This window comes from Pongo pygmaeus, chromosome 14 (assembly GCF_028885625.2).
Source record: "Pongo pygmaeus isolate AG05252 chromosome 14, NHGRI_mPonPyg2-v2.0_pri, whole genome shotgun sequence".
Classification (NCBI taxonomy): domain Eukaryota; kingdom Metazoa; phylum Chordata; class Mammalia; order Primates; family Hominidae; genus Pongo; species Pongo pygmaeus.
This window is the reverse complement of record NC_072387.2, coordinates 35,754,378-35,771,874: the sequence shown is the minus strand read 5'-3', so window position 1 is coordinate 35,771,874 and position 17,497 is coordinate 35,754,378. Positions and strand designations below refer to the sequence as shown.

At 45.3% G+C, this 17,497-nt stretch overlaps 1 protein-coding gene across 1 annotated transcript; it reads right to left on the bottom strand.

Moving 5' to 3' along the window:
- Nucleotides 1-733: 733 nt before the first annotated feature.
- On the bottom strand, nt 734-17,445 carry RASL11A (RAS like family 11 member A). The gene is made up of 6 exons (XM_054446110.2): nt 15,524-17,445; nt 6,596-6,699; nt 3,403-3,972; nt 2,931-2,987; nt 2,753-2,832; nt 734-1,471 (listed from the first exon to the last, which is right to left on the bottom strand). The coding sequence occupies exons 3-6, from the start codon at nt 3,524-3,526 to the stop codon at nt 1,004-1,006; spliced, it is 729 nt and encodes a 242-aa protein (XP_054302085.2). The 5' UTR covers nt 3,527-3,972; nt 6,596-6,699; nt 15,524-17,445; the 3' UTR covers nt 734-1,003.
- Between the last annotated feature and the right edge of the window lie 52 nt (nt 17,446-17,497).

Genomic DNA, 17,497 nt, shown 5'->3' with positions numbered 1-17,497 from the left:
TGTGTGTGTTGGAAGGAGGGGTTGATAAGCCTGGAGAGGTGGTAAAGAATCTTGATGCCATGTCTCATGTCTATCTTAACCAGTAGCTAAGGGGAAACCAGCTGATTTTTTTATAGAAATAAAATGATTAGGGTTAGTTTTAGTAGGGTTGTTCTTATGTGAAGAGACAATTAGAAGATGTCATTCTAGAAGGCAAGAAACATGAGTCTTGCCTAGATTCTTGCCTGCCAGTCAAAGAGAGGTCTAGATTAAGGGACAGTGAGGCTTTAGAGAAAAACAGGAGTGAGGATGGACATATCTGGTGCCCTATTGGAAGGGAAGGAGAATTTTGAGGCAACTTTTGGGTGGTAGGGTCCACTTACTGACATAAGGAACACTAGAAAAGGGGTTGTTTTCTAATATGGGTAGAATACAAACTTGCATTTGCACCAATAAATGTTACTCATGACTTGTAACGTTTTAGCATCAGCTCACACTGTACCCCTTCCCTTGAAAATCACACAGTGTCAATTTCATGACTGGTGGCAGTGTCCCATTTAAAGATCTCCTGCCGTTATTCAAATCCCTCTCCTCCTCCACATACTTTCCTTTCTCCCACAACAGACTCCCTCTACATGAACTCCTCCCCACTGCGAGACACCAATCAGAGTTCAGACTGAGAGCAACCATGGAGCAGCTCCGGGCGCTAGTGCAAGTACAATTTCTATAAAAAGACATTGAGAAAACAATGAGCAATGTTGCCATTTTGCCTTTAATGGAAAAGTGGCCAGTGGTTACAGTTTAAAAAAAAAAAAAAAAAAAAAAAAGTTCTTTTAATAAAACAAAACAAAATTTTATCCAGCTTCTAGGCAATCACTGTTTGAATTTTCAGAAATACACATGTACTTGAAAATCAATTTTTTTTATAAAAATAAACTCTGAATGTGTGATTAAAAAGGGAGAAGCCCAGTCTTTTAGCTGCACAAATGCATATGAAAAAGGAGAGGCATCTGTCTGAGATAGTTCACCCCAGTGCAGAGGGGGCTTTGACTTTGGGAGACAGAGCCTGCTTGAAGCGTCTCTTCAGGTCCTGCATGTTGGGAGAGCGGGGCCGAGGGATGATGGAGGCTCTTCTTCTTTCCCCACTGAGGCCGTGCATCTTGCTCACTTCTTTGCAGAGATGCTGAAACACATCACAGACATCTTCGTAGTTTTCACTAGTGGAAATTTCAAGGAACAGGCTGCCCAGCTCATTGGCTAGCTGAATACCATCCTGCGTCTGCACCTGCCGGGCATGCAAAAGGTCCCCCTTGTTGCCCACGATGATGACAGGGGCTTTAGAGTCAGGGTGGACCTTCCGGATGTGCTGATAAAGGGGTCGGATGGACAAGTAGCTGTTGTAGTCTGTGATGGAATAGACCAGCAGAAAACCCTCGGCCCACTGCACGCATTTGGACAGGGAATCAACGACCTGGGGGAGGCTGTCTTGGATCTGAGAAAACATCAAAATGAGATCCAGTCAAGGAAACCCTCAGTGGGAGATAAACTCAAAACAACATCAAGGCAACCCTTGAAGAAGCACTTGAAAAAGAAATCTCTAAACAGTTTTCAGTTTCCACCCAGCTTCTGCAGAAGCAGGCTTTTGATATGGAAAGAACAGATTCCCAGGCAAACTCCCTGCCTGAGTTACTTTATTAGCTGTTATCCCTGCATTATTTTTAAACCTCTTGCTTGTCAGGCAGTCTCTGGTGAACCATGGCTGACTGAAGAATGACCTCAAACCAGAATGGCTCAAGTTTTAGGAAACACTAACTCATAATAAACAAAACTTTGATAATAAGCCAAGATAAATATCTATTCCCAAACCCATAAAAATATTTTTAACATGCACTTCTTAAGAATGTTACAGAAAGAAATTCCTTTCTTAGGGTTCTTCCACAAGACCTTTCCTCTGGAGAACGGAGTAGCAATTAGTAACTGGTTAATAAACAAGTTACATTCTAGACCCTCTGCCAAGGGGTTATCTGATTGCAATTACTGACTTGAGGGAACAGCCATTAACAGCAGCAGCTCAGCAGTGCTTGGGCCGGGCGCTGTGGCTCATGCCTATAATCCCACCACTTTGGGAGGCTGAGGTGGGCGGATCACTTGAGGTTAGGAGTTCGAGACCAGCCTGGCCAACATAGTGAAACCCCATCTCTACTAGTAAATAAATAGCTGGGAGTTGTGGCGGGTGCCTGTAGTCCCAGCTACTCGGGAGGCTGAAGCAGGAGAATCGCTGGAACCTAGGAGGCGGAAGTTGCAGTGAGCTGAGATCCAGCCACTGCACTCCAACCTGGGCAACAGAAACTCCGTCTCAAAACAGCAGAGCTTGCCAGGGGAGAAGACTCTCTCCCACCAGAATCCTACCTGTTTTTTTGTTTTGTTTTGTTTTGTTTTAAACGTCTTTTTCTTTGTTAATGATTCCATGGCTACCTCTGGAAGAAATGGTGAGACCTGCTTAAGTAGTGATGGCCCACCAGGGTTGCAAAGTGAAGTTAAGTCAGGTGCTTAACGAGAGGAGGCTGCTTCTAACCATGCCTCCCCCTTAGAGAGTTTCTAACACCCCAACCACTGGCCCCACCTGTGGACAGCCCATTCCTACCTCTAAACGCACAGGTCGGCTTAGATGCCTTGCTCAGACCCCTGCGCCCAGCATGGGTGCCCTACGTGCTGTGCACACCGGGGTGGTCTCACGGGTGGGGGTGAGCTGTTTGCCCCTGGCGGTTCTTACCTGGACGCCCCCGGGAGTATCCTGGATCTGCAGGGAGAGCTGGTCCCCCTCGACATAGACCAGCCGTGAATACAGCTTGCCTGGAGAATGAAGCAGAGTTTGCTTTTCAATTCTCAAACTCCTATCCGTAAAAAGAAACATGCAAGCATAAAAGCAGGGAGCGTGAAAGTATTCTCACCTGTATTCGGTTCATAGTCTCCAATGAATCTCTTGGTCAGGAAGCGTACGATCATTGCTGAAAAGGAAATGGGAAAATCAACCGAAGGAGTAGAACAAGCCGGTCAAACTCAGGCACCTCCGACAAACGGGGGGGAGTGAAGGGCGCAGAACCGTGGGCACTCCTCGCTTCTAGAGGCTCCGCAAAGCCGTGGTACCGCGGGCTTGGCCGCGAGTACGACTGGCGGGACACCTCTCCCGCACCCCATCCCCGAACAGGCGCCAACCCCGCCGAGAGCCCAGGAGTAGATGCACCAGGAAACGCCAGGGAAGCAGGCCGGGACGGACCGGGACCCTCCGAGCGCGAAAGTAGCCCGATTCTACCTGCACCCCCGCCCTCTGCTTCGGCCGAGGCTCCCTCTCTCCGCAGCGCCCCCAGTGGTCGCGGCCGGAGCCGGGGAGCGAAGCTGCCCGGGGGTCCCCGCCGCACTCACCGCTCTTGCCCACGCGGCCGGCGCCCAGCACCGCCAGTTTGATGTCCTTGGGCAGTAGGTAGTCCGAGGAGGACTCGGGGATGGGTGCGAGCAGAAAGTGCCCGGACATGCTGAGCGGCCGCATGGAGCGCGTCCCAGGGTCCGGGGCGCAAGCCGAGAGGGCTGGGCCTCGCCGCACCCGGAGCCGGCTCGCCAGCTGGCAGTGCCGGACTAGAAGTCCGGGACCGCGGCGGCTGCCTGCAGAACTGTCAAGGCCCGCAGCTTTTAAAGGGCTTGGTGCGCCCGGGAGCGTAGCGGCCGTCCCAGCTCCTCCTCGTCTCCGCCCCTTCCCGGAGCGGCGGGGAGGGGCGGGAGCAGAGGCCGCGGAGCTGGCTATCGCCGAGGCTGTGCGCTTCGCCAGGCTGCTGGCTGCTCGCGGCTCCAGGCGCTCTGCTGCAGGACTGCGGCTCCGGGGCCCAGACCCTGGAGATACGGCCACCGTCCAGAGCGCGCGAGTGGCCTCTAGTTAGGCACTCTGCGGATCTCCTCGCCCCGCAGCAGCCAGCCGGAGTCACTAGACCTGTGGGTGAACTTGAGATAGGAGTTACGAGTTGACGAGAGAAGAAGAAAAAGTGCCATCAGTTGGATGTTTCTGCAACAATGGGACAGATTCCTGTAAAACGCTGCCCTTTTTATTTTTAAAAGGTGCTAAGGGGCTGGGCGCGGTGGCTCACGCCTGTAATCCCAGCACTTTGGGAGGCCAAGGTGGGCAAGATCATCTGAGGTCAGGAGTTCAAGACCAGCCTGGCCAACATGGCAAAACGCTGTCTCTACTAAAAATACAAAAATTAGCGGGGCGTGGTGGTGGGCGCCTGTAATCCCAACTACTCGGGAGGCTGAGGCAGCAGAATCGCTTGAACCCGGGAGGCGGAGGTTGCAGTGAGCCGAGATGGCACCACTGCACTCCAGCCTAGACCACAAGAGCGAAACTCCGTCTCAAAAAAAGAAAAGAAAAGGTGCTAAGGGGTGACATTAATATGGGAAAAGGGAGGGAGGGGGCAAGAGCTCTGAATTAGTATCAGTGGAGGCAACTGCAGTCACTGTGACCTTGCTAGGGATAGATGAAGTCCCCTTAGGGGCAGTGATGGTTAGCAGCTCAGCATCCATACCCAGCCTCTCCTCTGCAGGCAGGGGTTGCACTGGCTCATTCCTGAACACTCATGAGCACTCCACTGGCTGGGGGCCCTGGCTCTGCACTAAGTGTCCATCATTAATACTATCCTATGTGCTTGAGTCATGCATTTGCTTCATTATCCAAATATTTACTTCTAGGTACATGATGGGGTCTAGGGTGGGGTGGGGGGCAGTGTGAGGAACAGGACACAGAGTTATAGACTGGTTCTTGGATTTCTGGAGCCCAGCAGGAATAGCACAGCAGAAGCCTCAGGACTTTAACCTTGAACAGTTAGAAGACCTTCATGCTTCTGGCCTCCTGTGTTCCAGCCTCACCTGCCTAATCGCCTATTAGACAGCCCCACCCTAATTCATACCTTTCTCTACCCTGGTTGTACCAGTTTTTGCTGCATGACAAGCCACACCAAACTAGATGGCTTAGAACAACAATCACAGTTGTTGAGCCCTTTGATGCATCTGCAGGGAGCTTCCAGGTTCTGGAGGTGGGGGCTGGCTGCCCTTGGATAGCCTTACGCATGTCTGGCAGCTGTTGGCTGTGATGAGGGAGGGTAGTGACTGAGTTACATGTCTCTTCTCATTCAGCACGTTGGCCAGGGCCTGCCCTCATGGTAGCTGAGCAGAGTTCCAAGAGAGTGGGTGGAAATGGACAAGGCCTCTTGAGACCTAGGCCTTGAGGAGGAACCCATCCCTTCTGCTGCATTCTGTTGGCCAAAGCAAGTCATGGGGCCAGCCCACATTCAAGGAGTAGGGAAATACACTCCGCCCCTTTGTGGAAACAGCAGAAAAGTCACGTGTGAAAGGGCAAGGAAGCAGACAGTGATGGAGAATGGGGTCCATTTTTGTAATTGACCATGCTAATGAATGTGTCTCCATCCACCCAGTGGCCCAAGCCTGGGAGACATCCTTGACTCTACCCACTCTCACTTCCACACTGATTAATCGCCAAGTTCCATCATTTCTCCTCCTATATTTCTTGGTGTCTCCCTCTCTGTATCCCTACTGTTCTCCTCATTTCTCATCTGCAGAATTCTGAATAATCCTGAAGTAAACTAATCTAGACTAGATGGTGACTTCAGTTTACATGTTCCTCCCTTGGAGAAGCTGTCTCTGATCACTGCCACTGTCCCCACCCCTATCTTGCAGTTACTCACTCTCAGGGCACTGATCTCAACTATCATTACTTTCTGGTGGAATATTTGTTTCATGTCTGTCTCCAGGACGACAGGGACTCTAGCTTGTGACTCTAGTACCCAGCACATAGTGGCACCTGGGACTGGCAAGGTCCCTAATAAATGTTTGTTCACTGGCTGACTTTCCAAATGAATGAATGAATGGTGTCTTCAGTGTATGAACTGGAAAATACAGAAGTCATGTTTCTGACCATTTTCCCATTGCCTTGGTTTTGAGAGCAACTTGCTCTTAGGAGGACGTGTGCTGGGAGATGTCCTGAGATAAACTGCCATATTTAAGTTGTACTGACTTTTGACTGTTCATAAGGCAATTTTCTCTGTTAAACTGCAGTTTAATTGGAAAGACTTGAAGCAAGGCACCTTCCTCCCTGATGGGGGAAAAGGCACCATAAAGACACTGACTGTCTAGGGAACAACTGGAAACTGTTAAGTTTCAGGGTCACGTGCAGCTCCGTGATGGGGGTCTGGGCTGTTGTCTGTCAGATTCCTTTGACTTCTCCTTTATGGATGCAAGGTGGCTCCTGCAGTATCAAGTCCTTACCCAAACAGGAAGGGAAGGAAGTACTCTCTTAGTTGTTCTCTTTAATTATGAAATAAAGCAGTTCTCACAAAAACTCAGCAGACTTTCTCTTACATCTCACTGGCCAGAACAGAGAAACTGGGAAAGAGATTACTCAAGTATCTAGCAAAGAAGACTGGGATGGCCATGACTAGTTTAGACAATCATGATTCCTCCCTCTAGCTGGACATACCACCACCCTCATCCAAAATCAAGAACTCACAGAGAGAATGACTGCCAAGGAGATCTGCCATAAACCCTATTCACCTACCTGGAGTGAAAATCCAGCACTTTCAAGGGAGAAGAGTCCTTTCTTGGTTGAATGCTGAGTATCTCTGTCTCTCCTCACCTCCTTCTCTGTATTACATTCCCAGTCTGGAATAAGACCATTGTAGCTTAAGGTCAGCCAATAAGGAAGATTCCTAAGACTCTTCTCTGCCCAGTGATAATTATGTTCCACTTTGCATTTACATTGCACCTTTGCTCAGAAGAGCTCAACATGTTATTTCATTCTCCTTGGAAAAGCTCTTTGCATTTATAAATATACAAAATAATCCATAACCTTCTAGTGAAGACAGTAAGTGACTGAACTGTAGAATTATAAATAGCCTTGCCTAAATCGTTGCTGCTTGTGTTCTGCTATTTCATTTTAAATTTGTGTCCAGAGTTATGTAAAACTGTGGTACAACCAATATAACAGGCATGCTGAAGTGGTTTTAAAAAGATAATAGAAATGCGTAGGCATGGATACAAATATACAAATCTGTGGGTTTTTAGAATGAGTATAAAGGCCAGAGTTTGGTAATATGCAAATAATAGCAGACTTGGGAAGTTATTAACTCTTTCCCAGTCAAATAAAAGCTTGAATTCTAGTCATCAGGCAAAATTTTGCCAAGGGTCCTCTTCGTGTTCACAAACAACTCCCCCACCCCAGCCATAACCCAACATCAACTCCCTTTCCTGTATATCCTAAGTCCTTGACTATTGAGTTTACTGGAGCCTCAGAGCCCCTGCCTTTGAGGTGTTCTCCCTAAACAGGATTCATGGCTCTGCCCTCTACCAGCTCCCTACTTTACTTCAACTCAGCAGGCAAAATTACTGAAAATTGACTCTGTGAGGCTCTGTGATAAGTGCTTGCGCAGAACACAAAGAGCAGCGAACATTTACTAAGACAGCAAAGTATAACACACTCCTGCCTGCCTTCACAGACATCCTTGTAGTGAAGAAATTTATCAAATTCACTATCATTTATAGATTACTATTGAGTTTACCAAGAAAATTCTCAAATATTATCTTAATTTTTAATTAATCCTGTGAAACAGGTAAAGAATATCCTCTAAATTGTGGTTTAGACAAATTGAGTAACTTATCCAGTCATAGAGCCATATAGTAGTGGTGCAGGCCTCAAGCCCTCTGAGTTTGAATCTTGGCACATTCCACGGGTATGGAGGGCAGGGTGCAGAGCCGGGCACAGTGGCTCCCACCTGTAATCCAGCACTTTGGGAGGCCAAGGCAGGAGGATTGCTTGAAGCCAGTTTTTGACCCTGTCTCTACAAAAAAAGAAAAAAGAAGGAAAAAAAAGAAAAGGAGGAGGGAGGGAGGGGAGGGGAGGAAGGAAGGAAAGAAGGGTGGAAGGAAGGAAAGGGGAAGGGAGGGGATGGGAGGGGATGGGAGGGGAGCAGAGGGGAAAGAAAAATTAGCCAGGCATGGTGGTGCATGCCTGTTGTCCCAGGTACTCAAGAAGATGTGGTGGGAAAATTGCTTGAGCCCAGATCACGGATGCAGTGAGCTGTGATCATACTATGCACTCCAGCCTGGGCAACAGAACAAGACCCTGCCTCAAAAAATTCAAAATTCAAAAAATAAATACAAAGAAAAGAAAGCAGGTTGTAGAACACTGTGTTGGTAATGGAAGGCCAGAGCAGGTCAGGATGCAAACTCCAACAGAGCTGCCACAGGGAGAGTTAGGTCTGACCCAAGTATCAGGGAAAGCTTCAGCATGAGCTGGGCTGCAAGTGAGACAGGTGTGATTGGTGGAAACCGGGGGAGGGCGAAGGCCTGTCAAATTGAGGGAACAGCATGCGCAAAATCATGGAGGTACATGGCAAGTGTGAGGAACTCTGAGTAGTCTCAACAGTGAGAACTGTTGATGTGGTAAGTGACCCAAAAGGCTGGGAGCCAGACTGTGAATGGCAGGCTAAAAAGTTTATCCAGAGGCTATGGAAAGCCATCAATCATTTCTTGAGGAGGAAAGCTCCTTCTACAGTTGTTTCTCGGGTTATCTGTAGGGCTTTAGTTCCAGGACACACTGAGGATACCAAAATCCAGGGATGCTTAAGTCCCTGATATAAAAAGAGTGTTGTATTTTCATATAACCTATGCACATCCTTCCTACTTTATTCCTTATTTTTTGAGATGGAGTCTCACTCTGTTGCTCAGACTGGACTGCAGTGGTGTGATCTCGGCTCACTGCAACCTCCACCTCCCGGGTTCAAGCAATTCTCAAGCCCCAGCCTCCCGGGTAGCTGGGATTATAGGCGTGCGCCACCATACCCGGCTAATTTTTGTATTTTTAGTAGAGACTGGGTCTCACCGTGTTGGCCAGGCTGCTCTCGAACTCCTGACCTCAAATGATCCACCCACCTTGGCCTCCCAAAGTGCTGGGACTATGGGCATAAGCCACTGCGCCTGGCCCTTCCTTCCTACTTTAAATCATCTCTAGATTACTTATAATACTGAATACAATGTAAATGCTATGTAAATAGTTATGCTGTATTGCTTAGGGAATGACAAGCAAAACGTTTGTACATGTTCAGAACAGATGCAATTTTTTGTCCCAATATTTTCCATCCCAGCTTGGTTGAATTCATGGATGCAGAACTCACAGATACAGACACAAAGAGCAGACTGTACATACAACAGTATGAGTACTAGGAGCTTACAAATAATAGGATATGGGCCTGGTGCGGTGACTCATGCCTGTAATCCCAGCATTTTGGGAGGCCGAGGTGAGAGGATCCCTTGAACCCAGGAGTTCAAGGCTGCAGTGAACTGTGATTGTGCCACTGCACTCCAGCCTGGCTGACCCTGTCTCAGAAAACAAAAACAAAACAAAATGATATGGTCTGTGACCTTAAAGATCTTAAAACTGTTTACTTACTCATCTCCCATGAGCAACTAATTTAATCTGAACCTCTCTTCCTTCTTAGGTGGAACCAAAAAAATCCAATCATCTTCACTTGAGCTAAGCCATCATCTCATTTTACAGAGACAGTAAAGAGTACCCCATTTATTTTCCAACCCAAATGATTTCCATAAATCCGAGTCTTGCTGGAGAAGTGTGTACGACAGCATTTGTGTGCCTCTTCCATTAGTGGCTTTGTGTGGTGGCCTGTCAGCAGCTCCTCGCCACACACGGCTGTTTGAAAAGAATCACAGTGCAGAGCCTCGGCTGCTTATTCACTCCTCTGTGCACATTTTCCACCTCAGCAACAGCAGCTACAGCTGCTGCCTCACTGTTATTATTCATAACCTAGCAACTGGCCGAACAGATTCTGTGGAGAAGGATTTTTGCTATCAATTTTTTTCTAAGTGGAGCTGGGGTGAAGAAACATGCTATAAACACTCATTCCAAATAAATCCAACCCAGTTTTAAATCCTTTGTCTTGTGCACAAAAAAAGAGTAAGATAAACCTACCTTGTTCATATTTTAGTAATTCTTTATATTTTAGCAAATTTTCCATCCTAGTACAGAGAAAATGCTACTACAGGAGTGGGAATATGGAAGAGATAAGAACCTGAGTGTGTGTTTCTGCCACAACATTCAGAAGAAAACTTCAAAAAAGAGTGTGATATATTTTATCTAACCCTTTGAGACTGGTTTCAACTGAACAAAAATAGAAGGCCTTAGAAAATACCTGGCTAGATCAGAACAGACTTGAGTTCAAAGTTCAAGGAACCACACAGCCTCACTTACAATCATGGCTATTACTTAAAAATAGGGTGAAAAAATTTATAGTTAGGGTATTTTTCTTCATTTTCACTGACAAGTGTAAGAAGGGAAATTGGACAGTAAGAGGTTAATTTATAAATTCACAATCTGTGGTGGTTGCTCAGGACCTGCATTTCAGGCAGACATGTAATCTTATCAGCACACACACACATTACTCAAAGCTCAGAGGTTCCAATTTAATTATCTCCCCACTTATAAAACCTAATCTGCAGGACATCCAGATGGAGCTGCCCAAGAGGAAGACGGAACTACAGATCTGGGGCTTCAGAGAATGTGAGCTCTGCAACTGAGCCTCAAGTATCAGAGAAGGCTAAAGATGTAGACCAGTGGTTCTCAAACTTGAGCATGCATCTTATTCACTCAGAGAGCTTGTTAAATACAGAGTGCTGGGCCCCATCCCCAGTATTTCAGATTTAGAGGGTCTTGGGCAAGTCTGCATTTTTTTTTTTTTTTTTTTTTGAGACGGAGTCTCGCTCTGTCGCCTAGGCTGGAGTGCAGTGGGGCGATCTTGGCTCGCTGCAAGCTCCGCCTCCCGGGTTCACGTCATTCTCCTGCCTCAGCCTCCCGAGTAGCTGGGACTACAGGTGCCTGCCACCACGCCCGGCTAATTTTTTGTATTTTTTAGTAGAGACGGGGTTTCACCGTGTTAGCCAGGATGGTCTCGATCTCCTGACCTCGTGATCCGCCGACCTCAGCCTCCCAAAGTGCTGGGATTACAGGCGTGAGCCACCGCGCCCAGGCCAGGTCTGCATTTTTAACAAGATATCAGATGATGCTGATGCTGCCAGCTGGGAGATCATACTTTAAGAACCTCTGGCTTAGATAACCCAGGAATAATTTATAAAGGAGAGAGAGACAAATGTGGAACATCTAGGAGGGGCCAGAATGAGGCTAGAAGGGGGTCAGATAGGGAGAAGTATGATGGCAGAACCCTCTGCAAGAGAAAAAATTTATTGGCTCTGTCAATTATTATGTGGATAAAATTAAATTGGAAAAAAGTATCTACATTTGTTAATTAGCAAGCTTTTGGTAACCTTTAAGAGTACAGTTTCATCAGTGGTGGAGGCGGAAGCCAGATTTGCAGTGGGCGACCAGGAAATTTAGCTATGAAAGGCAGGAGGAAGGCACAGGAAGGGCTGCTTGGTTTATTTGCTGGTTTTTGCAAGCCTGCAGGCTGAAGTCAAAAAAGCAGCAAGTTGGGCTGGGCGCGGTGGCTCACGCCTGTAATTCCAGCACTTTGGGAGGCCGAGGCGAGCAGATCACCTAAGGTCAGGAGTTCAAGACCAGCCTGGCCAACATGGCAAAACCCCGTCTCTACTAAAAATACAAAAAAATTAGCTGGGTGTGATGGACGGCACCTGTAATCCCAGCTACTCGGGAGGCTGAGGCAGAATTGCTTGAACCCGGGAGGCAGAGGTTGCAGTGAGCCAAGATCACGCCACTGCACAGACCAGGATAATCAGTGAAACAATAGGGCAGAGGCAAGAGCACTGTCAATACCAGCTCTTTCCTCTGTTCTCCTTTTACCCTTGATACCTTGTTTTATGAAGGGATTTAGGTCTTACTGTTCCTCCCATACTGTCACCTCCTTAATAAGGCTTTATGGTGTCTCTCTTTTCCCTTCATTCCACAGCAGAGTAGGTACCAGTAAACATCCCCTTACTGGCCAGGTGCGCTGGCTCACACCTATAATCCCGACACTTTGGAAGGCCGAGGTGGGCAGGTCACTTGAGCCCAGGTGTTCAAGATAAGCCTGGGCAATATGGTGAAACCCCATCTCCACTAAAACACAAAAATTAGCCGGGCATGATGGTATGCTCCTATAGTCCCAGCTACTCAGGAGGCCGAGGCAGGAGGATCACTCAAGCCCAGGTATTCCAGGCTGCAGTGAGCCGTGATCGTGTCACTGCACTCCAGCCTGGGTGACGAGGGAGACACTGTAAAAGAAAAAAAATTCCCCTTGATAAAGATCTATAGATACAAGTTGATAAAAACTCAGACCACTAAACAAAACATATATTGGGTAATGATAAGTACTATAAGGTATAATATAGAAAATGAATAAAGTCTGTATAGGATATTATCTTGATAAAATTCAAGCAGAGGCTGACCAAAGGGGACAAATCATGGGGAAGGATGAAGGAAAAGCATTCCTTCATAGTGTAACACGCTCCTTCAAAAGCATTCCTTCATATTTTGTACAACTTACTTACAAAAGTCCTCAGGCATGAATGCACTTGGCATATTAAAGGCACAGCAAGAAGGCTCATGAAATTGGATCTGACTTTGGGGCAGGAAGTGGTACAAGACTAGGTCACAAAGGTAGCTACAGGACAGATAATGTAGGGTTTTGTAGACCACGATAATCGTCAGAATATAAATGGTATTCAAAGCCATGACGCTAAATGTCACCTGAGGTATAAAGGTACTTCAATATTTGGAGGTCAGAAAGACAGAACCAGCAGACTGCAGATCAGGTAAAAGGAAACCAGGAGAGGGTTCCAGAAGCTAACTGAAGCCAAACTCAATAATAAACATTTTCTCTCACCAAAGTAGCAAAGATTAAAATAAAATAATCAATGCTGATGAGAATGCTGTGAGACAAGCATGTTCCCTGGAAGGTGGAGTGCAAACTGGTATAACCCTTCAGTAAATCAATTCATCAGTGCATCAAGAATTTGAAAAACACATATTCTATTTAACCCAGTGTTGTGCTTGTGAGAAAAATCTATTTTTGAAGATTAATCCAAAATACTAAAATTTTATGTATATTCATAGTATTGCCACTGATTGTTTATGCTGTACATCAAATAGGAAGAGTTCATTTTCTGAATATTTGTGCTAAGGATAGTAGTTCCCCTAAGCCAATTCGGCATGTCATCCTTTTCTCTCATGCCCAACTTCATCAGCCCCTCTGAATTGACAGCTCATATCCCCATTTCCTTGTTGACAAGTCACAATTTACTTATTTCATCTGGTTGTGTTAAAACATGAAATCATAGACCTAAATGCACAAAGGGCCTCTAGGAATCATTTTATCCAACCCCTTATACTCAGGTAGGTGATACTACTTTACTGATGAGGCAACAAAAAGTGAAGGTAGCATGACTTGTTGGAGAATGAACAAAAGAATGTTTAAGGTCTCCTCATCTTTGAACGTTACATGGGAGGTTTAACAATCCTGCATACTCATATGCGAAATGGTTACAAGTCCTCAAAATTCAGAGAAACACTATAGTTTTGTAAAGATTGAACACAGACATATCTATCCATTTTTTTTTAAAAGAGCAGTCTTTTTCTCATTATCCTGTCATTAATTCGAAGGGCATTTATTGAATGCTTACTATTTTCCGCAAAATTTAGTAAGACACAGTCCCTAAACTCAGGTGTAGTGGGGAAGACAGAATCTTACAAGTTAAAAACACTGTAACAGAAGCAAACACATCTGTCATGGGAACAAAGATGTGGGGGATTTTATTACAACCAGAAGTATCTCTCTTCTCCGATTCCAAGAGTTTTCTTCATTCCTCTCCTTAAAATACTTGCACAGCAGGGAAGCTATCATCTATGAGATAACACAGGGTGAGTGCTGAAGGACACACAGGAACTCATCAAGTGACCAAAGGAAAGCCTAAATGTTTCAGGCAAAGGCAAGTGCATGTGCAAGGAACTTGAAAAAACCTATTTTCCTAATACCTAAAGCATAAAGTAGGAAGGCAGTAACAGGAAGTGAAAGGGAAAACAAGCAGAAACCAGATTACAAAGGGTCACATACATGACGGTATCATGTGTTTGCACAAACTCATCCAATTGTCTAAAGTCATTAAACTGTACACACTGAAGGTGCAGTTCTTTGTTGTCAATCATACCTCAACAAAGCTGTAACAAAAAATAATGTGGTCTTCCAGCCTCTATCTGGCACCCACCACCCACACACTAACTTATTGGAGTCTTCAGGGATCTGCTTGGTAGTCAAACAGCACAGCAAACAGAGGAACTCTTTGGCTTAAGACGATCATGGGTTCAAGTCCCAGCTCTGCCACTTTCTGGCAGTGTGACCACTGGTGAGTTATTCTCCCTTCTTGAGTCTTTTATCTTACTCCTAAAACATGGTAGTCCCCACATCTCAAAGCAGCCAGGAAGATGAAACAGATCAAGTGGTCAACAAATGTTGTTAGGCATATAATACCAATTCATTAATAGAGCTCAACTTTATGGATGCTCTCTCAAGCAGATAAATGGTAAATAGGGAAATATACCACACCCCCTCTCCCCCCACAAAAGGAGGCCACATATACTCTTAAAAGCTAAATATTAGTAAATTCTAGATTCACTGGAAAGCAATGACTTAACTTTGGATATCGAAAATACTCCTGGCAGGCATTTGTGGAGAAACAACGCAAAATTCTCAATTAGCAACAGATTATGAAATAAAAGTTGGTCATCACTGAATATTCACTGTAACATCATGATGTGCTTTTTACGTATTTCCATCTAATCCTCAAAAATCACCCTTTTAGGGGCACTTTTATTATCCCCTTCCAGATAAGAAAACTGAGTCATACCGGTCAATTTGCAACGTATTAACAGAATGAGTAAGTGTGGAGTCTGGAAGCTGCTTTAACGAAGGGAACAAGGCAAGTGTGACTAAAGGGACAAGGTGTGAGGACTTCAACTGGATGCATGGTTCAGCCATGAACTATGATTGGAAAATACACAGGACTAACGTGATAATTACGTTTACACACAACTCTCCACTACTAGAATGTGAATCCTTAGGGGCAGTTATTCAGAGATTCATATCCAGGTGTGAGGGATCCCAAAGCAGTACATATCACCCATCTCACTTCATTAGAAAAAACTCAAGACCACCAACTAGACTTTTCTCCATTCACACTAAAAAATGTTTTTTTTGAGACGGTCTTGCTCTGTCACCCAGGCTGGAGTGCGGTGACACAATTACAGCAGGCTGTAGCCTTGACCTCCTGGACTCGTGATCCTCCCACCTCAGCCTCCCAAAGTGTTCGGATTACAAGTGTGAGCCACTGTGCCCGATCTTTCATAGCATTTAGTAAATATTACTAGGTCTTTGCCTTACACAGCAAATACACCCTGAGAAGGTAGCAACAAGACTGTGTAGAATCTCAAAGGTTGGATAAAATCGATTAGGGGATGAAATGGACTTACTGTCAGCAAGATTAGTGAGGATACATTTCAAGGACCCATGTTTGCTAAGTAAAGGTTTCCAGTTGAATGGTATTGTTTTAATATGTCCTCTCCAAAATTCATGATGAAACTTAATCCCCATTGTTGCAAAGAAATTGCCATCAGTCATGCACTGCTGGTAGAAATGTAAAATGGTAGAAAACTCTCTGGAAAACAGTTTAGCAGTTTCTCAGAAACCTAAACATGCAACTACCGTCAAGACCCAGCAACTGCACTCTTGGACATTTATCCCAGAGAAATGAAAACTTACATTTACACAAAAACCTGTACATGAAAAGTTCTCGTAACAGCCTTAAAAACAACAGCTAACAACTGGTAATAACCCAAATGTCTTTTAGCAGGTCAATGACTAAACAAACTGTGATACGTTCATACCATGAATTGTACTGAGCAATAGAAATACACACAATACACAAAACAACTTGGATGCATCTTCAGGGAATTATGCTAAGTCAAAAAAGACAAAGGGTCACATCTAACTTACATGATTCCTGGTCATTTCCATTCTTGAAATGACATAAAGAAATGAAGGCTAGCTTAGTGCTTGCCAGGGATCAGTGGGGATGAGGGGAGATAGAGGTGGTCTGACTATGTAAGGCAACATGAGGTATCTTGTAGTGTTAGAACTGTTCTACATATTGACTTTATGCTTATCACTTTTTTTTTTTAAGACGGAGTCACTCTGTTGCCCAGGCTGGAGTGCAGTAGCATAATCTCAGCTCACTGCAACATCTGCCTTCCAGGTTCAAATGATTCTCCTGCCTCAGCCTCCAGAGCAGCTGGGATTACAGGTGCTCACCACGATGGCTGGCTCATTTTTGCATTTTTAATACAGACGGGTTTCACCATGTTGGCCAGGCTGGTCTCAAACTCCTGACCTCAAGTGATCCACCCACCTCGGCCTCGCAAAGTGCTGGGATTACAGGCGTGAGCCACCATGCCCACCTATTATCAATATCTTGATTGTGAAACTGCACTACAGCTTTGTAAGACGTTATGATCGACAAACAGGATACAGTGTACAAGGGATCTCTATTATTTGTAACTCCATGTAAATCTGCAATTATCTCAAAATAAAACATTCAATTAAAAAAAAAAAAAAGGAACTCCCACTGTGGCAGTTATCAAGAGGTAAGTTAAGGCCAAACCTTCATAAGACACCGAACCTGCCAGCACCTTTACCTTGGGACATCAGAGCCTCCAGAACCACCACATAAGCTTCTACTGCTTACCCAGGTCTGTGGTATATTGTTACAGCAAGACAATGGCCTAAGACAAACGCTATTACCACTATTATTTTCTGAGTCCTGTTCCATGCATGGTCAAAGCAATTCCAAGCTAGTATATAACACACAAAGAATGAATGCTTTAAACAATCTGGTTTTTTTTTTTTTTAGGATTCAAAAGCAAACTCTGGATCCTGAGCTTAACTGTAATGCAATAGATGACATCCCACTTATTTTTGTACATTTTATTTGTCCTGGTACAGTGGCTCACGCCTGTAATCCCAGCACTTTGGGGAGGCCAAGGCAGGTGGATCCCGAGGTCAGGAGTTTGAGACCAGACTGATCGGCATGGTGAAACCCTGTCTCTACTAAAGATACAAAAATTAGCCGGGCGTGGTGGCACGCGCCTATAATCCCAGCTACTCAGCAGGCTGAGGCAGAATTGCTTGAACCCAGGAGGCAGATGTTGCAGTAAGCCGAGATCACACCATTGCACTCCAGCCAGGTTGACAGAGCAAGACTCTGTCTCAAAAAAAAATATTTTAAATTTCTTCCTTGATGATTTAGAAGGACTATCTTCAAACCAGTACAAATATTTCATATATAATACCTTGCCATTTTCTAACCAACTGAGTAATTTGTTGCACAATAAGCTACCTCATGTCCTTCAGCAAGAAATACATTAAATTTGAATAGCAAAGACATTACA

What these genes read in the sequence shown, in the direction of transcription:
- RASL11A (XM_054446110.2), bottom strand. Translation starts at nt 3,526, where the DNA reads ATGCGGCCGCTCAGCATGTCCGGGCACTTTCTGCTCGCACCCATCCCC. An exon ending in CGGCCGCGTGGGCAAGAGCG is followed by an intron (nt 2,988 to 3,402) that starts GTGAGTGCGGCG and finishes TTTCCTTTTCAG; the next exon opens with CAATGATCGTACGCTTCCTG. An exon ending in AGACTATGAACCGAATACAG is followed by an intron (nt 2,833 to 2,930) that starts GTGAGAATACTT and finishes TTCATTCTCCAG; the next exon opens with GCAAGCTGTATTCACGGCTG.